Source organism: Castor canadensis, chromosome 15 (assembly GCF_047511655.1).
Source record: "Castor canadensis chromosome 15, mCasCan1.hap1v2, whole genome shotgun sequence".
NCBI lineage: Eukaryota > Metazoa > Chordata > Mammalia > Rodentia > Castoridae > Castor > Castor canadensis.
Window position 1 is genome coordinate 54,077,288 of NC_133400.1, and position 17,742 is coordinate 54,095,029.

Sequence of the window (17,742 nt, forward strand, 5' to 3'; positions counted from 1 at the left end):
GGATGGAGGATGGATCAAGAGAGACAATCATGGAAGCAGGAAGACCATTTGGAGTATTTTGTTATAATGCAGGCCAGAGGTCATGTGTAGATGTGACACACTGAAGAATGTTGTTACAATTTATCCATATGGTTTACTGATGGGTTAGAATTGGGATAATTACAAAATTCAAGGTGAAAGCAATAGCTGGAAAAATGAAGGTACTAGTCACAAAGACAGGAAAAACTAGAGAAGGAGATGACTTGAAGGAGGGAATTAAGCTTGGTGTTAATCATGATAAGTTTCAGATGCTTAGTGCCTTCCAACTGGCAGAGTCAAAGAAGCTATGAGTCTGTAGGGAGGAGAGATTATAAATTTGAAAGTTGTTCCCATATGTTTGGTATTTTAAGCTATGAGTTTGGGGAGAGATAGGGTCTAGTCTACAGTAAGAAAGAAAGGAAGGGAAATGTCAACTGGGGTGAGTATGGAGCAAGTAGTACTTGAGTTAAACCTTTGGAAGGTAGTGGATAGAATCTTAACAGATTGAATTAAGGGAAAACATAGCCAAGAAATAAAGAATAATGTAAGCCACAGCAAGGAAGTAGAGAGGAGCTAGATGGTACAAAATAAACCAGACTCATTAAATGGCTGAGGCACAAACTTCTGGTAAAGAATAATTTTGGAAACTCAGGGCTGTAATCATGGAATCTGTAGACTCAGAATCTTTATTCGGGATCTTTCATAGGTTTATGAGCAGGTATTGAACACAATAATGCAATTCAAGCAGTGCTCTCATAGATGAAGTGCAGAATATATTTTAAATATATAAATGAGAATTTGGAAAACCAGGCAGAAAGCTATTATGATAATTCATCTTCTAAAAAGATGGAAGTATTTTTTTAAATCATCAAAGTACATTTTGAAAATATCAGACGTCTAAGACAGACTGGAAAAGGCCTTTATTATTTTTAAGACCTAGGTCTTCTATTGGGTAACTGCTTTAACAGATCATTAAATAAGAGTGAGACAAGATAATCTGTAGTTCCTAGTAAAGTATATATCACTTTATATTTGATAAATACTATATTGCTTAATAAAGTATGGCTCTGTTATTTAAATGAAAAGTGGAGATTTTTCTCTATCAGAATTCTGATCCCATGATCACCATCCTTTTTGGTAAAACTTCTGTAATACTTTTGTGATTGCTACAATTTGAGGCCTTTAAGAAACAAAAAAAAATCATTAAAATGTTTTTAATGTTTCATTTAATGTTTTTAATGTTTAAAAATGTTTAAATGTTTCATACAAAGCATTACTTTAGCAGGCTGGATGTTCTTTATGTCTAAAGTTCTTTTACTTTATAAATAAAACACTAATTCTTTCTTACAGAGACATGTGACACAGTCTGGGGGTAACCGTAAATTCAAGTGCACTGAATGTGGAAAGGCTTTCAAATACAAACACCACCTAAAAGAGCACTTAAGAATTCACAGTGGTAAATATCTTTCTTTCTGTATCCTGCATATCATAGTATCTGTAGTAATAAATAAATATAACATGGGATCTATAAATATGATAGCTTCTTTATTTTTAGATAAAGACCAATATGAAGAAATTTCTTGTTTATAAATGGTGTTTTATTAATGTCTTAACCTTTAAAATGTATCAACTTAGTATAATATAAAATAACATATATACTTCCAAGTTTTCTAATCAGAAGACAATATATTGTGTTTTAACAAGTATAACCTAAAACTACTTTAGTTTTCTAATGAATGTTAATTTCATTGTATCTTTTTAGATAGACATGAAATTTGCAAAGTGAAATAAGGAGGTGAAGATAGTGATAGCTTTTACATTAGGAAAGTAGAAATGGTAACAAATCATGAGACGTAGTGTGAATGGGGCCAGCGTAGGGGAGAGAGAATGACAGCATTAAGAAGAAAAATGTGCTCCCATCATCTTCACCATTCTATTCCACATAATTTTCTAAACCATTACTTACAAAATGATTATGATATCATGAAAATATATAGGAACTTATGACAAATAGCTATATTTTCATGTCTTTGCAGATTATACTTGAACAAGTGTATAAAGAAAACTTAATAGCATCCTACATTACACTCTGAAATCTCTTATTCTCCTGATTAATTTTGATATATTGTTTTAGATTTAAATAATTTTAATGAGGTTGCCAGAGTGACTAAGGTGCTCAAGCATGAGACTCTGAGTTGAAACTCCAGTACTGCCAAAATAATAATAATGTTAATAATAATTTGAATGAATGGGGAAATGTGGGTGTTTCATATTGCCCTTCTTTGTGAACATTACTGTATTGATGTTTACACTTCACAAAGTATACAAAAAAAAGTATACTTGGGTGACTTTGTGACTGGTGGTTAGTGATATCTTTGATATATTTGGAACATTTATTTTCACATGCTGATCAATATTTCTGAAAAGTAGAGGTTATCTTTTGCGGCCTGCCACAATATTTTTTTCTTAGTTCCTATGCTATAGAACAATGTTTATCAGCAATATAGTTATAATAACATACCTTCTTTTTTAATAGTGAAAATAGTAGTAAGGTTTATTAGGAGAAGAGTACACATTCCACAGACTGAGAGTGGGTCATCTCTAGAGTGAGAACAACCCCTAACTTCTTTTTTCCCCCGCAGTGCTGGTGATCAAAGCCAGGACTCTTTGTACATGCTAAGCAAGCACTCCTCCATTTGAACTGTACCCCAGCCCTTTTGTTTTTACTTTGTTTTTGAGACAGGGTCTCCACCTGGCCTTGAATTCTCAATCCTCTTGCTTTCATACCCCACACACACACCAGTAGCTGGGATTACAGGTGTGTACCATCATGCCTGGCTATAACCTACCTTTTTACTAGAGGTGATTTGAAATTGTTAATAAAGATATTGTTAATTCAAGAGAGTTTTAAAGTTGGAATTAGGATAGAAAAAGAAAAGTAAAATAAAACATAAGAATAATATTCATATTGAAGTTGTATAAAATTCATCAGATCTTCAGGTGATAGAAATTGGGAAGCATAGATTATACCAAAGATTAAAATACTGGCCTAGAGATGAGAATTTGAAGTTTAATTGCAAAATCCTACATTAATATCCAAAGATCTGTCTTAATCAGTAGTAAATTTGAATGGTTAAGAGCTTAATATGAGCTGACACTATATTGCTGCTGAAAAATTAATGTAAATTTAAGCCAATTCACAGAACACAAAACTCCCACTGTGCTCTGTACTATCTATTCATTATGTATTTATATCTGTCTTATTAAACTTTCTTGCTGGATGTAGTGACTTATGCCTATTCCCAGCTCCTCTGAAGGTAGAGATAGGATTATGGTTCAAGGCCAACCTTGACCAAAAACGGTATCAAGGGCCTATCTCAAAAAACAAACCAGGCATGATGGTTCAATCTTGTAATCCCAGCTACTCAGGGGGTTGAGGCAGGAGGATGTACCATCTAAGGCCAGTACATACCAAAGCAAGAGACCCTATCTGAGAAATAAAACTAAAGCAAAAGGTGGGGGTATGGCTCAAATGGTATAAAGCACTTGCTTAGCAAGCTTAAAACCAGGATTGAAAAAAATCTTAATATGCCTGTACACCTTTAATACAGCAAACACTTACAATTCAAAATGCCAAGGAAGATTTTCAAGCAGGATTCCTCCAAGTATCAGCCCAGGACTGGTGCTAGGCTGCAAACTACGTGTTACTGGTTCTTGAAGAGATAATACAGAAATTAAGACCAAGCATTTAAAAACTATTATACAATGACATTGCTGTGACACTTTTCATTATATATTTTTTAAATATCAGTCAATAGTTGATGGCAAAAACCAGCTGGTTCTTTACCACAGATAGTTTGAAAAGCACTGCTTAGTGCCTATATGGATTGGTTTTTTTTTCTCAGATGGGCTTTTTAAAGGAGCTGAGTATCAGGGTCCAAAATTATGCTATCTGAAATTACCTGGATTATTACTCTGTTCTGATCACCATATATTTTAATAATGAAGTCTGTGCAAAAGCATGTGCATTAAAAGCCATGTATTGTGTGTAGGATCTGAGCTATGGTAAGGAGGCCACCATATCTCCCCTGGGGTAAGAAAAAGAGCACCTACACAAAGGCTATAATCCTCCCCAAAAATAATGTCAAGTTTGTTCTATGACTTCAGTGATTTTAGCCTGGAAATTTTTACATGAGAAGCTACTAAACTCCCACCTCAGCTATTTAAAGACATCCACCTTTGAGTAGTGAAGCTTGCTGATGTAACCGCTAAGCTAATATAGTTGCAAACCTAACCTGGGTAAGTTAGGCAATGGGCTCAAGTTATGCACCATAAATCTATGAAGTTAAAACAATTTTCCAACATAGTAACTTTGGTTTCAGGATACTTACTCTGTAGACTTTCTTTCTCACAATGATAAAGTATCAAAGTAATTCTGAACAATAAGAATAATACCTAGTATGTATTGAATACTTGACAATGTATAGCCACTTGCTAATTATTTATATATATTTACTTCTGTAGTTCTCAAATAACCCTATGAGGTAAATTATATAATTTCCCTTTTGCTCTGATGAGAAAATGAAGGCTCAGAGAGCTTAATTAAGTTGATCAAAGTCACTCAGCTAGTCTTTGTCAAAACTGGGGCACTGTTGGTGACATCCTGACTCCAAAGCCACTGTTCTCCATTTCCCCGTTTGTAAAGATAGGATATCAATATACATGTTTATCTTCCCATCATCTCTTAACAGGAAAATACTCATGTAGCTCACCTAAAGTTTTATCAAATAACTTAAAATGTTGAGGTAGACTACAATATAACCCCCATTGAAAACTTTTATCTGATGTCATTTTGAGTATTGAATCCTAATTCCAGACATCCCATTGGAAAGACATTGATACACCAGTGATTGTCTTAGAGGTGTGCTAAGAAGCAGATAAAGGTCCTAAAAGCCATGTCCTATGAGGAGTGTTTGAAGGACTTGGTTATATTTAATCTATACAACAGAAGTTTAAGGATACACATTGCAGCTCTGAAAGTCTGGCTTGAAGAAGAAAAGTTAGACTTGTTCTGTATGGCATCAGAAGAGCAAACAAGGGCAGGGAAATGGGAATGGAGAGCAAGCCATCTTTGGCTCAGGCCTCAATCTGTCTGTTGGTAAACTGCTCTTTAAAAGAAGCACTACATTTATTCAGAATATACTAAGAATTCTGCTGTATAATCTCATATAAGCCCCACAACAATCCAGTGAGAAGGTCTATATTTACATCTGAGGTCTAGAAAGATTAAGAAAATAGTACATGACAGAGCTAGAATGTGAACTCAAATCCATTGTCCTCTGTAAAACCAGAATAGATTCTTTTCCATAAAGCTGTCCTGCAGGCATTAACCTCTCTTTTACTTAGAAGATTAAGCAGAGAGAGACTAACTAATGTCAAAAAAAAAAAAAACAACATAAAAGGAAGTCTTTTTTGAAAGAATTCTAGTTAGAAGGCTTCTTAGATCTCTTCTAATTCTAACATCTAACTCTTCATATAGCCATATTTCTTAGAAAATATAATTCAATTTTTTAATTTTGCAGTATTGAATTTATATTATTAGCTGAGCTTAAGTTGACTTTTTATAAAAAGAGCTTTGTTGTAATACTGAATAGACAAGCCAGCACCATAGCATTTTATAATTCCACACTTAGCCATCATTCATCTAAAAAATGTTTAATGAGCATCTTTGAGACCTGCACTCTGATAGGTCCACAAAATAAAAGACTAATAAAAACCAAAGGTTCCCACTTATTGGACCTGATAGTCTATAATATATAAATTGCAAATTAATGAACTATAACTATAAATTAGAACCAGAATTTAAAAATTAGGCTTCTATAAAAATACTCCATTTAATTTATTCCTTTCAATGCTTCTCAGAATTTTCTATCATAGTCTCTCTGATGGCAGAGAATAAATGCCTTATGTCCCTGGTGAGTTTAGGCAGGCAACTTAAGGAAGGCCTTCATAAACAACAAGTTTCTTTGATGTCAGGTTGGTTTTCTCATCAGTTCATACAAGTGTTGCATTTTGTCCATAGGATAATCTATTTTAACATAAAAGCAGTATTTAGGTTCATTAAAATTGAACCTCTATATTTTGCAAACCCGTTAGAACTTTTATGTCGGGGGTGAGGGAGCGGCATATGCTTTCCAGTTTAATAAGTCAATGATTCTAATAATGCCTTATGTTAAGGTTTCCCCCACCAAGGGAGATCTTTTCAAAGAAATCATAGGACATATACATTTTAATCAACCAAGAACATTCATATGTGTTAAGCCTTATGGGAGGGTGATACTTAACTTTGCTTTCTTCTAATGTTAATTTCTCCTACAAAAGGTTGAGTAGAGTAATATACTGAAAATTATATAGGTTGGTGAAACAAGATAAGAAAAAATAACTTGAACAAGTAGGATTAGTTATTTTTGGTACTTAAGAATTACTGGAAGTCACAGAGGTTGGAAATGCTATATAGCACATGCTAAGAAGATTCCCTGATTGATTAAGTACATGGAGTTCAGACTAGCGTTTATAGCATTGTGTGAGTTTTAAACTTAAAATGATGATTCTAAATAAAATAATATCACAAGCATACATGGTAATACTTTTTAAATTGATACTGCTTATTTTGGAAGAAAATGTGAATACACAAAAATTCTTTTACATAATAATTCAGTGAATATAATTTTTTGTTTAGGAGAGAAGCCATATGAATGCCCAAACTGCAAGAAACGTTTTTCCCATTCTGGTTCCTATAGCTCACATATAAGCAGTAAGAAATGTATCAGCTTGATGCCTGTGAATGGGCGACCAAGAACAGGACTCAAGACATCTCAGTGTTCCTCACCATCTCTTTCGGCATCACCAGGCAGTCCCACACGACCACAGATACGGCAAAAGATAGAGAATAAACCCCTGCAAGAACAACTTTCTGTAAACCAAATTAAAACTGAACCTGTGGATTATGAGTTCAAACCCATAGTGGTTGCTTCAGGAATCAACTGTTCGACCCCTTTGCAAAATGGGGTTTTTAGTGGTGGTGGCCCATTACAGGCAACCAGTTCTCCTCAGGGTGTGGTGCAAGCTGTTGTTCTGCCAACAGTTGGTTTGGTGTCTCCCATAAGTATCAATTTAAGTGATATTCAGAATGTACTTAAAGTGGCAGTAGACAGTAATGTAATAAGGCAAGTTTTGGAGAATAATCAAGCCAATCTTGCATCCAAAGAACAAGAAACAATCAGTGCTTCATCCATACAACAAGGTGGCCATTCTGTCATTTCAGCCATCAGTCTTCCTTTGGTTGATCAAGATGGAACAACCAAAATTATCATCAACTACAGTCTTGAGCAGCCTAGCCAACTTCAAGTTGTTCCTCAAAATTTAAAAAAAGAAAGTCCAGTTCCTACAAGCAGTTGCAAAAGTGAAAAGTTACCAGAAGATCTTACTGTTAAGTCTGAGAAGGACAAAAGCTTTGAAGAGGGAGCAAATGATAGCACTTGCCTTCTATGCGATGATTGTCCAGGCGATCTTAATGCACTTCCAGAATTAAAGCACTATGACCTAAAGCAGCCTGCTCAGCCTCCTCCACTCCTGGCCCCAGAAGCTGAGAAGCCTGAGTCCTCTGTTGCATCAGGTACTGGAGATGGCGATTTGTCTCCCAGTCAGCCACCTTTAAAGAACCTCTTATCACTCCTAAAAGCCTACTATGCTCTAAATGCACAACCAAGTGCAGAAGAGCTCTCAAAAATTGCTGATTCTGTAAACCTACCACTGGATGTAGTTAAAAAGTGGTTTGAAAAGATGCAAGCTGGACAGATTGCAGTGCAGTCTTCTGAACCATCTTCCCCTGAACCAGGCAAAATAAATACACCTGCAAAGAATGATGAACAGCCTCAATCTACAAATACAAATGAACCCCAGGACAGCACAAGTCTACAAAGTCCTCTGAAGATGTCTAACTCCCCGGTTTTACCAGTGGGATCAACTGTCAATGGTTCCAGAAGTAGTACGCCATCCCCATCACCTCTTAACCTTTCCTCAGCCAGAAACACACAGGGTTATTCGTACCCAGCAGAGGGTACACAAGAAGAGCCACAAGTAGAACCTCTTGATCTTTCACTACCAAAGCAGCAGGGAGAGTTATTGGAAAGGTCAACTATCACTAGTGTTTACCAGAACAGTGTTTATTCTGTCCAAGAAGAACCCTTGAACTTGTCTTGTGCAAAAAAGGAGCCACAAAAAGACAATTGTGTTACAGACTCAGAACCAGTTGTAAATGTAATCCCAAGTGCCAATCCCATAAACATTGCTATACCTACAGTCACTGCCCAGTTACCCACAATTGTGGCCATCGCTGACCAGAACAGTGTTCCATGCTTACGAGCACTCGCTACCAATAAGCAGACTATTCTAATTCCCCAGGTGGCTTATACATACTCGACTACAGTCAGCCCTGCAGTCCAGGAACCACCCTTGAAAGTGATCCAGCCAAATGGAAATCAGGTAAAAAAAAAATCAGCCAGGTGAAGTGCTAGGCTGACTAATTTAACCTTTTTATGAATAAATCTTCAGTCACTTAGAGTCAACTTGGTTGTTAGAAACTCATGTATAAAAGAAAATTGATAAATGTTTGCTTTAACTTTTGTGGCATGATTTCTTCACTGGTTTACCAATCCAAAGTATGAGTATTAATTAAAATTTAAAGAATTGTTCTACTGTGAAAAATGACTTGCACATCTCAAATAGAGACCTATTTAAAGTTAGCAACTAAAAAGACAATGAAATTATAATACTTCTGTTGAATTTCTCTTTTTTAGTTAAATTTTCAAAATTAGTAATAGTTCCTGCCTTGATAATGATCATTAGTAAATGAACATTTGTTCCCATTCACAAGTTCACACCAGGCAGACTTAGTTGTCCATTTATGTACTAATGACACCTCTGTTTATAAAGGCTTTAATTATAAACAAAGAAGTGGACACCTAATCTAGTGAATTGGTTGATCATTTTATGAGCAGTGAATAAACAATATTCAGCCATAATTAATATATGAGCAAACATGACCATAAATCTTTATATGCATTTTCCTATTTAACTTTCAAAATCATGAGAGTTTTGGATTAGAGTGCTATTGTGACTGTTGTGTGATTCATTGTCCAGGATTTCTGTATGTCACTAACTTTGAAGGTTCCACATTTTTTTCATCAACTTATGATTAAATCAAATGTATACTAGAGGTGGCTGTTTGATTTTTAATGCAAACACTTGCTATAAGTAGGTACAACTATAATAATTTCAAAATATTCCTGTTCAAATATGTATTTGCTTTTGTTTTCCCTTAAATATTTCTACTGAGTTTCCTGAAATTTTAATAGCTCTTGAAAAAAATTTTCACATGACCAGTGAATTCATCTGAAATTTATTATATATAGTATACTTTGCACACTTTTGAGTACAAAAATAAAGAGCTACTTTTAACATTTCACAGAATCGTTTGACTAGATCAAAATCAATGAAAGTAGAGTTACTTCAGCAAGTCATGGACAGCTTACGATTACCCAAACTTATGTCTATAGCTCTTCTGCCTTAGAAGTTCATAAGAAATGTAGAAAACTTTGAACTTTTAGGAAATATATGAATTTAGAGGCAATAGACTAGAAGACTCTAGAAAAAGCACAAAGATCTCAGTTGACCTAATTCTATAACAGGCTCCCTGTGGGATTATTCTATCTACAAGAGAGCCTTCTGTCTAAAATTATCTCCCTAAAACTGACTGGATTTTTTTTAATCTACTCGAATTCTAAAGATTCCCTTTGACTAGCAAGTACTCCTGTTAAAAAATATAGACCCTCTTGTGTTGTTGTTCATTATTGCTCCATTAGAAAATGTAGAGCAAATTCTCTTTTCAAGGAGACCATGGAAGCTGGTTCAAAGGCATCCAGAGTTCTTACAGGGTACAGTTTAAAGATTGCTTTTTAAAAACAGTCTCAGTTTTTGCTTAGTGAAACCCAGAATGAAAAAATGAAGGTAAATGATGTAGTTAGATATTAATGATTAAGTAACAAGATTTATCATAAAATCATAATTCACATGAAACCAAGTAAGTTTTGTCACTGTACATTTTATATTCTTTCTTTTTATTATTCTCTCTTTTCATTACCAGCTGAGCATATGTTTTTCATACAATTTTGGCTGTATTATCTCCAAATTCCCTTTTGCATATGTCAGTTCCCACCTGTGATAATAGCCCTACTCTTACAACCCGTCTGGAGTAAGAAGCAGCATCTGGCTGTGATCAGGTTGCTGAAAGTATAAATCAAAGTAGTTCTTTAACCCATGCTTTGTTTGTATCTTCTGTTTGTTTCTTAATTTGGAGTTAAATCATCTTTCTTCTTTTTTCCCTTAGGATGAAAGGCAAGACACTAGCTCAGAAGGAGTATCAAATGTAGAGGATCAGAATGACTCTGATTCTACACCACCCAAAAAGAAGATGCGGAAAACAGAAAATGGAATGTATGCTTGTGATTTGTGTGATAAAATATTTCAGAAGAGCAGTTCATTATTGAGACACAAATATGAACACACAGGTATGTCAGTGAACACAAATCCTTTCTAAAAGTACCTATGATATATTGGAAAATACTAAATTAAAAACTAAAGTTCTTAATTTACTGATTTTGTTTTCCACTCCTTTCTTGCCATTTTCATCTATCTGTCTTCCCACTTGGACCTAGTATTTAAGCTATGTTCCTTTGTTTTTCTTTTGCTTTATTTTTCTAATGACTTAATACCTTTAAACTGACACAGCATTTATTCTCTACACATTCATTTAATGCAGGTTTATACCATGTTAATAAAATGTAGTACCCATTAGTAAAAATTGACCAGGGGCATAGAGTTATAGAAAGACAGGATCTGGTTCACAGAAGGGAGATCTGCTTTACAAGCATGCAGTCTCCTGCACTGGCAAATCTTAGTTCCATGACATTTGAAGATTTCAGAAAGATCTTTTGTATTTTTAAAAAGAATTTCTGCTAAGAGGTTAGACTAGATATTCTAAGATCCCTTCAAGCTCTGTGATTCTATAATTCTCCAACAAAATATACACTCTTTAGGCTAGCTCAGGAATTAACCAAGTGTGGCTCATAGGCCTCCCCCTGTTTTTGTATGGCCTGTGAGCTAAGAATGAGGGTTGTTTGGGTTTTTTTTAACATTTTTTCATGACTGAAAAAGATGAAAAGAGCATTACTTATGATGTGAAAAATATTTAAAAATCAAATTTCAGCATCTCTAAATGTAAAGTTTTTGTTGGATCATAGCTGCAGCTGCTGATTGGCATGTGGTCTGTGGTCACTGTCCTGCTCTTCTAAAAGTATAAACTTGAGGGGCTGCAACAGGGCCACTTGACCAGCAAAGCCTAAAGTACTTACTACCTGGCTTTTACTGAAAACATTTGCCAACTCCTGGCCTGTCTGATTCCTTCTATCCAGTGGAGTGTGAGTAAATTTTAATAACTGTTTCTCTGAAGAGTAGAGAGAGCCTTAATATATATGTAGTGTTTGCAGATTTCTGTGACCTAAATACTCCCAACCCTGATTTTAACCTTCAATTGTTTTTCAGTTAACTTGCAGAATTCCTGACAATTTAGCAGCAGACTTCTAGCCAATAAAAACTGGCTGCTACCCATCATTTCTGTAACATGGGTACAGATTTTATCATGAGCTCTTTAATCCCCTACCCACTGTTCCCTGACACTTACCAGCCATTTTGGCTACAGTATCCATATTTATCTCATATTTTTATCAACTGTGTTAATACATTCATTTTTGTGAGCAGAGATATAGAGAACTGTCTTTCCTTCTTCAGCCTGTAGATTCAAAGATACATGCAGTGACTCTCAGGCAGTTAGTTAAAAAGAAAATGTTGTACCTCTGTAAACAAAACCCCATAACACATTCCTCTAGTTGTTTTCACTGAGACCTGAGAAAAAAATTAAATTTGCTTCTTCTTTGGGCAAGAGTTAAGTATTAAAAAATACATTTGAAAATACCCTATCCCCCCCCCACACACAAAAAAATGACTTCTTCACTTTTTACTGTTAACTGTGTGGTAGCACTGAAATTGGACGTGACCTCTTCTGGCTATGACCCAGGTGTTGTCACTTTCATGCCTTAGGCACAGCATTTCTCAAACCCACACATGCTTGGTAGGGCAGGATTGCCTTCCGGGGGCAAAAAACTCTTAGCTACTGCAGTTGCTTAAAACCCTCAGTACATAAACGGTATATATGTGATTTGGTCATAAATAAAAAGCCCATACGAGGCATTGTAATTTCCGTGGGAACTCAGAAAGAATGATCTAAAATAGAAATTTTCTAGAAAGGCAATAATAATAAAAGGAAAAAAGTTGAAAAACACCTCTGTCCCTCCTTGTTCTCACTATATTCACTGCCAAATATCTCATCAAACTTCATTTTTTTAATTCTACATTGTCATGATGCTTGTATGTTTTGACATTTCAATCTTATATAATTCCCATTGACTTTCTCATCTACAAAGCAGAATATATAAGACTGAATTTTCCTATACAAACAACAAACCATATTGCTGTATTACAGTACAGAGAATTTGGTACCTGGAAGTTTTTTAAACATGAAACTATAATCCTACTGAAACTGCCCCTTAATGCTTAAGAGGACTATATTCACTTAATACCACATTTCATGGTTGTGTTCTTATCTCACAGGTAAAAGACCTCATGAGTGTGGAATCTGTAAAAAGGCATTTAAACATAAACATCATTTGATAGAACACATGCGGTTACATTCTGGAGAAAAGCCCTATCAATGTGACAAGTGTGGAAAGCGCTTCTCACACTCTGGATCTTATTCTCAACACATGAATCACCGCTACTCCTACTGCAAGAGAGAAGCAGAAGAACGAGATAGCACAGAGCAGGAAGAGGCAGGACCAGAAGCCCTGACAAATGAGCATGTTGATGCCAGGGCATCTCCCTCACAGGTCGACTCAGATGAGAGAGAGAGTTTGACAAGGGAAGAGGATGAAGACAGTGAAAAAGAGGAAGAAGAAGAGGAGGATAAAGAAATGGAAGAATTGCAGGAAGAAAAGGAATGTGAAAAACCACAAGGGGATGAGGAAGAGGAGGAGGAAGAAGAGGTGGAAGAAGAAGAGGTAGAAGAGGCAGAGAATGAGGGAGAAGAAGCAAAAACTGCAGATCCAATGAAGGATGATGGAGCTGTAAGTCAAGCAAGCAGCTTAGAACAAAAAGTAAGCGAGAACGTTGAGCAAGTTGCTGAAGAAAAAACAAATGAAGCCTAATCATTTTCTAGAAGGAAAATAAATTCTAATTGGTCATGAAGTTTGTTCTATATTATCCATGCTTTTCATGGAAACACAGTACCCTATACTGTGATTCCTGTCACTACTGTGTAAAGTCAGAACTAAAAAAATACAAAATACAAAAAAAAAAAAAACACTCACAAATAAAAATCCAGGTGTGCCTGAACCTCAGAGCTAGTAATTTTTCATGCAATTTTCAAGGTTAGGAACAAGTTTATAACATGAAGCAGATTAGAAAACCTTAATGACTCAGAAAGGAAAGATGAACAGGTTAAAGGAAAATGATAATTAAATAAGCATCTGACACTCTTTCATTTTATCAGTATTATCACTTTTATGTTGGTTCATTCTTAAGCTGTACAATTGGGAGGGATTTTATAATTTTTTATTGGTAAACATATGCTAAATCTGCTTCAGTATTTTATTATGTTTTTAAAATGTGAGAAATTCTGCACTACAAAATTCCCTTCACAGAGAAGTATAATGCAGTTCCAAACCATGCTAGCTACCTTTTATAAATTCAATCTAGAAGGTAGTAATTTCTAATATTTAGATGTCCTATTAGAACATATTATCATTTAAAGTGTATTGTTAGCCTTAAGGAAGCAGCCGATAGAAGAACTGAAGTTTTTACTCATGTAATTTAAAATGGAGTTTAAAAGATTGTCATTGAGTTCTGATTGCAGGGACTAACAGTGTTGCTACTGGCAAGGACAAGCAAAGTCATCAGAATCAGTGTTCGTGATTGTGTTTGAGTATGTGGTAGCAAATATGAAGGATATGGTGTGAAACTTGTATCTCCTTTGGCCTTAAGCAAGACCTGAATGCTGTAAGTGCCATTTCTCAGTATTTTCAAGGCTCTGATCCGCCTTCATTCAGTGTGTGGCCTACAATAACTAGCATTTGTTGATTTGTTCATTGTATCAAAATACCCAAATAAAACTTAAAACCACTGACTCTGTCAGAGAAACTGAAACACTGGGACATTTCATCCTTTAATTCCTCAGTATTCATTTTGTGTTAATTGACTTTCAGAATTTCTCTACAGAAACAAAAGGGAAATTTTCTAATCTGCTTTATCCATGTACTTGCATTTCAGACATGGACATGCCATTTTGTTATTTGGCTCATTACTGTTTCCAAATGTTAGTTATTATGGACCCAATTTATTAACAACATTAGCTGATTTTTACCTATCAGTATTATTTTATTTCTTTTAGTTTATAGATCTGTGCAACATTTTTGTACTGTATGTCTTCAAACCTGGCAGTATTAATACCCTTCTTACTGACATATGTACTTTTAGTTTTAGAAAACTTTTATATTTATGTGTCTTATTTTTATATTTCTTTATTTATTACACAGTGTAGTGTATAATACTGTAGTTTGTATTAATACAATAATATATTTTAGTATGAAAATTTGGAAAGTTGATAAGATTTAAAGTAGAGATGCAATTGGTTCTCTTGCATTGAGATTTGATTTAACAGTGTTATGTTAACATTTATACTTGCCTTGGACTGTAGAACAGAATTTAAATGGGAATGTATTAGTTTTACAACTACAATCAAGTCATTTTACCTTTACCCAGTTTTTAATATAAAACTTAAATTTTGAAATTCACTGTGTGACTAATAGCATGATGCTCTGCAGTTTTATTAAGAGATTTAGCCTAACCACAAAACTCTCATTTCCTTAGCAAGCCAAATTAGGATTATCTTATATAAGCAGTGTTGGGAACAATGTTTAACATTTTGTGCCAATTTGTTCCTGTATTCATGTATGTAAGTTACCAATCTGACTCTTCATTTTTAAGTTCCTTGTTACACCATGGTCATTTTCTAGTTTTTTACCAGACTTCCCCATCTCACAATAAAATGCATCAACAAGCCTGACCTGCTGTCTTTCTTTTAATCATTATCAAGATTTTCTTTTGAAAATTCTCTGTGAAATGGGATGTTGCACTGTTATCCTGCACTTTATTCATCTTGAGCTAAGTTTGGGTAACACTAAATGTTTTAGACAGTCACCACTAAATTGTAAATTTTTTTATGGTTATATATTTCTGAAGAGTTCAAAATTGACAGCTGAAGTCATCCTCCAGTTCCATGACTTCTTATCCTTAGGTTACTCAGAAATGTCTGTGTTTAGATGCCTTTCTTCAGTACTCCACAGCTCTTTGTACCTTTCTCATCACAGCTTTTGTACTATTATTTATATTCCTTTCCCCTAAGACTAAGGGCATGTCTGTCAGTCATCTGCACATGCCCACTGCCCAACAGAGTGTCTAGCACTAGTTGGTACAACAAATATTTGTTGAAAGAAAATATAATTTGCATGTTTACACATCTTAGCCATACTTTCACTATTTGTATTGCTTCTAATCCCAGAATATGTACTTTAAATGATTCTAGTAATGTGTGATGATTTTCTTATTCAGTTCTGTTAAATACTAGGAATAATAGACATGATAAATTATTCCTTCCTCTTCTGTGGCCTTACTGTTATGATTTGTCAAGAGTTTATTTCTAAGTGTCTTCCTGGTACTTACTTTATGATACATGGCACAGGCATTCAAAGCTTGTGGATAGAATACTTCAATAGGAGAGGCAGGTTAAATCCTACTAGGCAGTCTTTATTTAAGGGATTTGAGGGTACACTTCCTATTCTAGGGCCCCTCATTCCTAGGCACTCATTCCTTTGTCACTAAGACCAGCAATCCGATAAAACAAATTGACTATAGTATTAAGAAATAATCACCCTTCTGAAATCACACTGTAATCACTGCAGCGCAAAGAGGCCAGTACGATATGTCTAAATGGTTAATAAAGAAATTTAGGCATTATGGGAAGTTTTACAAAGGAAAACATGGATCCTTCCCCCATCCCTTCAAAACACATGACAACAAAAATGCAAGTGCCGTGCTATTTATAAGTGTTATGCACAGGTGTCTTGCTACCGTTACCAGAATTCTTTTGTTTCACAGAAGCCCTAAAAAATACAAATAAAAGCTGTGTGCCATGAACACATACATAATAAGCAGAATGAGGATCTAAACACAGGCCCGTCTGCCTCCCAGATCCATACTCTTAACTAGCCTATATCACATTTCATGTGAAAATGCACTCATACTATCTATATTTAAACTTAGGCCATCCTTAAAGAATATGAACAGAAAATATCCAAAGGACCAATATACATTTCACAGCATGATAGAGGGGCATATGATTTTTCAAAGTCTGGGTGCAAATTTAAAAACAGCTTTGAAAAGAATACTGTTGAAGTGCAATGATCAAGTTGCATTGGAAATGTAATCTTAGATTTCGCCTCTTAAGATGAATGCAAGAATATAATAGGACATATTAATTTTGTCTCTGACAAAACAAAAAACAAAACCACAAATACTTCTCTGAACTAGTGAACAAAATACATTCCATTCAACAACAGCCAAAATACACTTTTAGCTTTTTTTCTAACAGCACATGGGACATTCATGAAGAAAAAGAAAAACCATATTATGGGCTATAAAGGAATGCTAAAATGTATAAGAATTGAAAGTGCTTCCTCTGACTACAAAAGAATTAAACTAGAAGTCAGTAACAAATATATATATTTTCCTACAGCTGACATCATACCGGCATGAAAATTACATGCATTCCTCCTAAAATGATGAACGAGACAAGAATGATTGCTCTCACACCTTTATTCAGCAATTGGAGATCTCACCCTGTGAAGTGACAAAAACAAATGAAAGGCACAGAGATTGGGAGAAAAGAACTAAGATGTCTCCATTTGCAGACAAGTATATATATAAACACTATATATATATGTAGAATATATATATATATACAGAATATATATATATATGTAATATATATGTATTTGGAAAAATCCCCCAAAGTAATAAGTGAACAACAAATTTGGTAATCTGTGAGTGGAAAAAAAATTACAGAATTTTAACTAACTGAAAATGCCACATATTAAATAGAAAAGTAAACGACTTGATCATCTAAGCTTCTACCTTAACAAACTAGAAAAAAGAACAAAATTAAGCCCAAACCAAATCAGAGGGACCGAATAAGGAAAACAATGAATGGCATAGAAAACAAAAAATAGAGTAATCAAATCAGAATCTAATTCTGATTAATAAACCTGCAAGTAGACTAAGAAAAAAATCTAGGAGACACAAATTACCAATATCAAGAAAGGCAACAGTCCTTATAGATCCTACAGAGTAAAAGAATCAGGAAATAACTTTATGCCAATAAAATTTGACATAAAAATGAAACACTTCTTAAAAGACCCAAAATAACCAAAACTCATT

At 34.7% G+C, this 17,742-nt stretch overlaps 1 protein-coding gene across 16 annotated transcripts in view; it reads left to right on the forward strand.

The window, feature by feature from the left end:
- The window catches only part of Zeb1 (zinc finger E-box binding homeobox 1), a 170,798-nt gene extending 155,485 nt beyond the window's left edge, over positions 1-15,313 (forward strand). For all 16 annotated transcript variants that reach the window (XM_074056210.1, XM_074056217.1, XM_074056202.1 and 13 more), the window contains 4 exons: positions 1,369-1,474; positions 6,758-8,562; positions 10,466-10,646; positions 12,805-15,313. In XM_074056210.1, the coding sequence (XP_073912311.1) occupies positions 1,369-1,474; positions 6,758-8,562; positions 10,466-10,646; positions 12,805-13,397 (2,685 nt within the window). In that variant the 3' untranslated portion in view covers positions 13,398-15,313. The remainder of the gene's footprint in view (positions 1-1,368; positions 1,475-6,757; positions 8,563-10,465; positions 10,647-12,804) is intronic.
- The last annotated feature ends 2,429 nt before the right edge of the window (positions 15,314-17,742 follow it).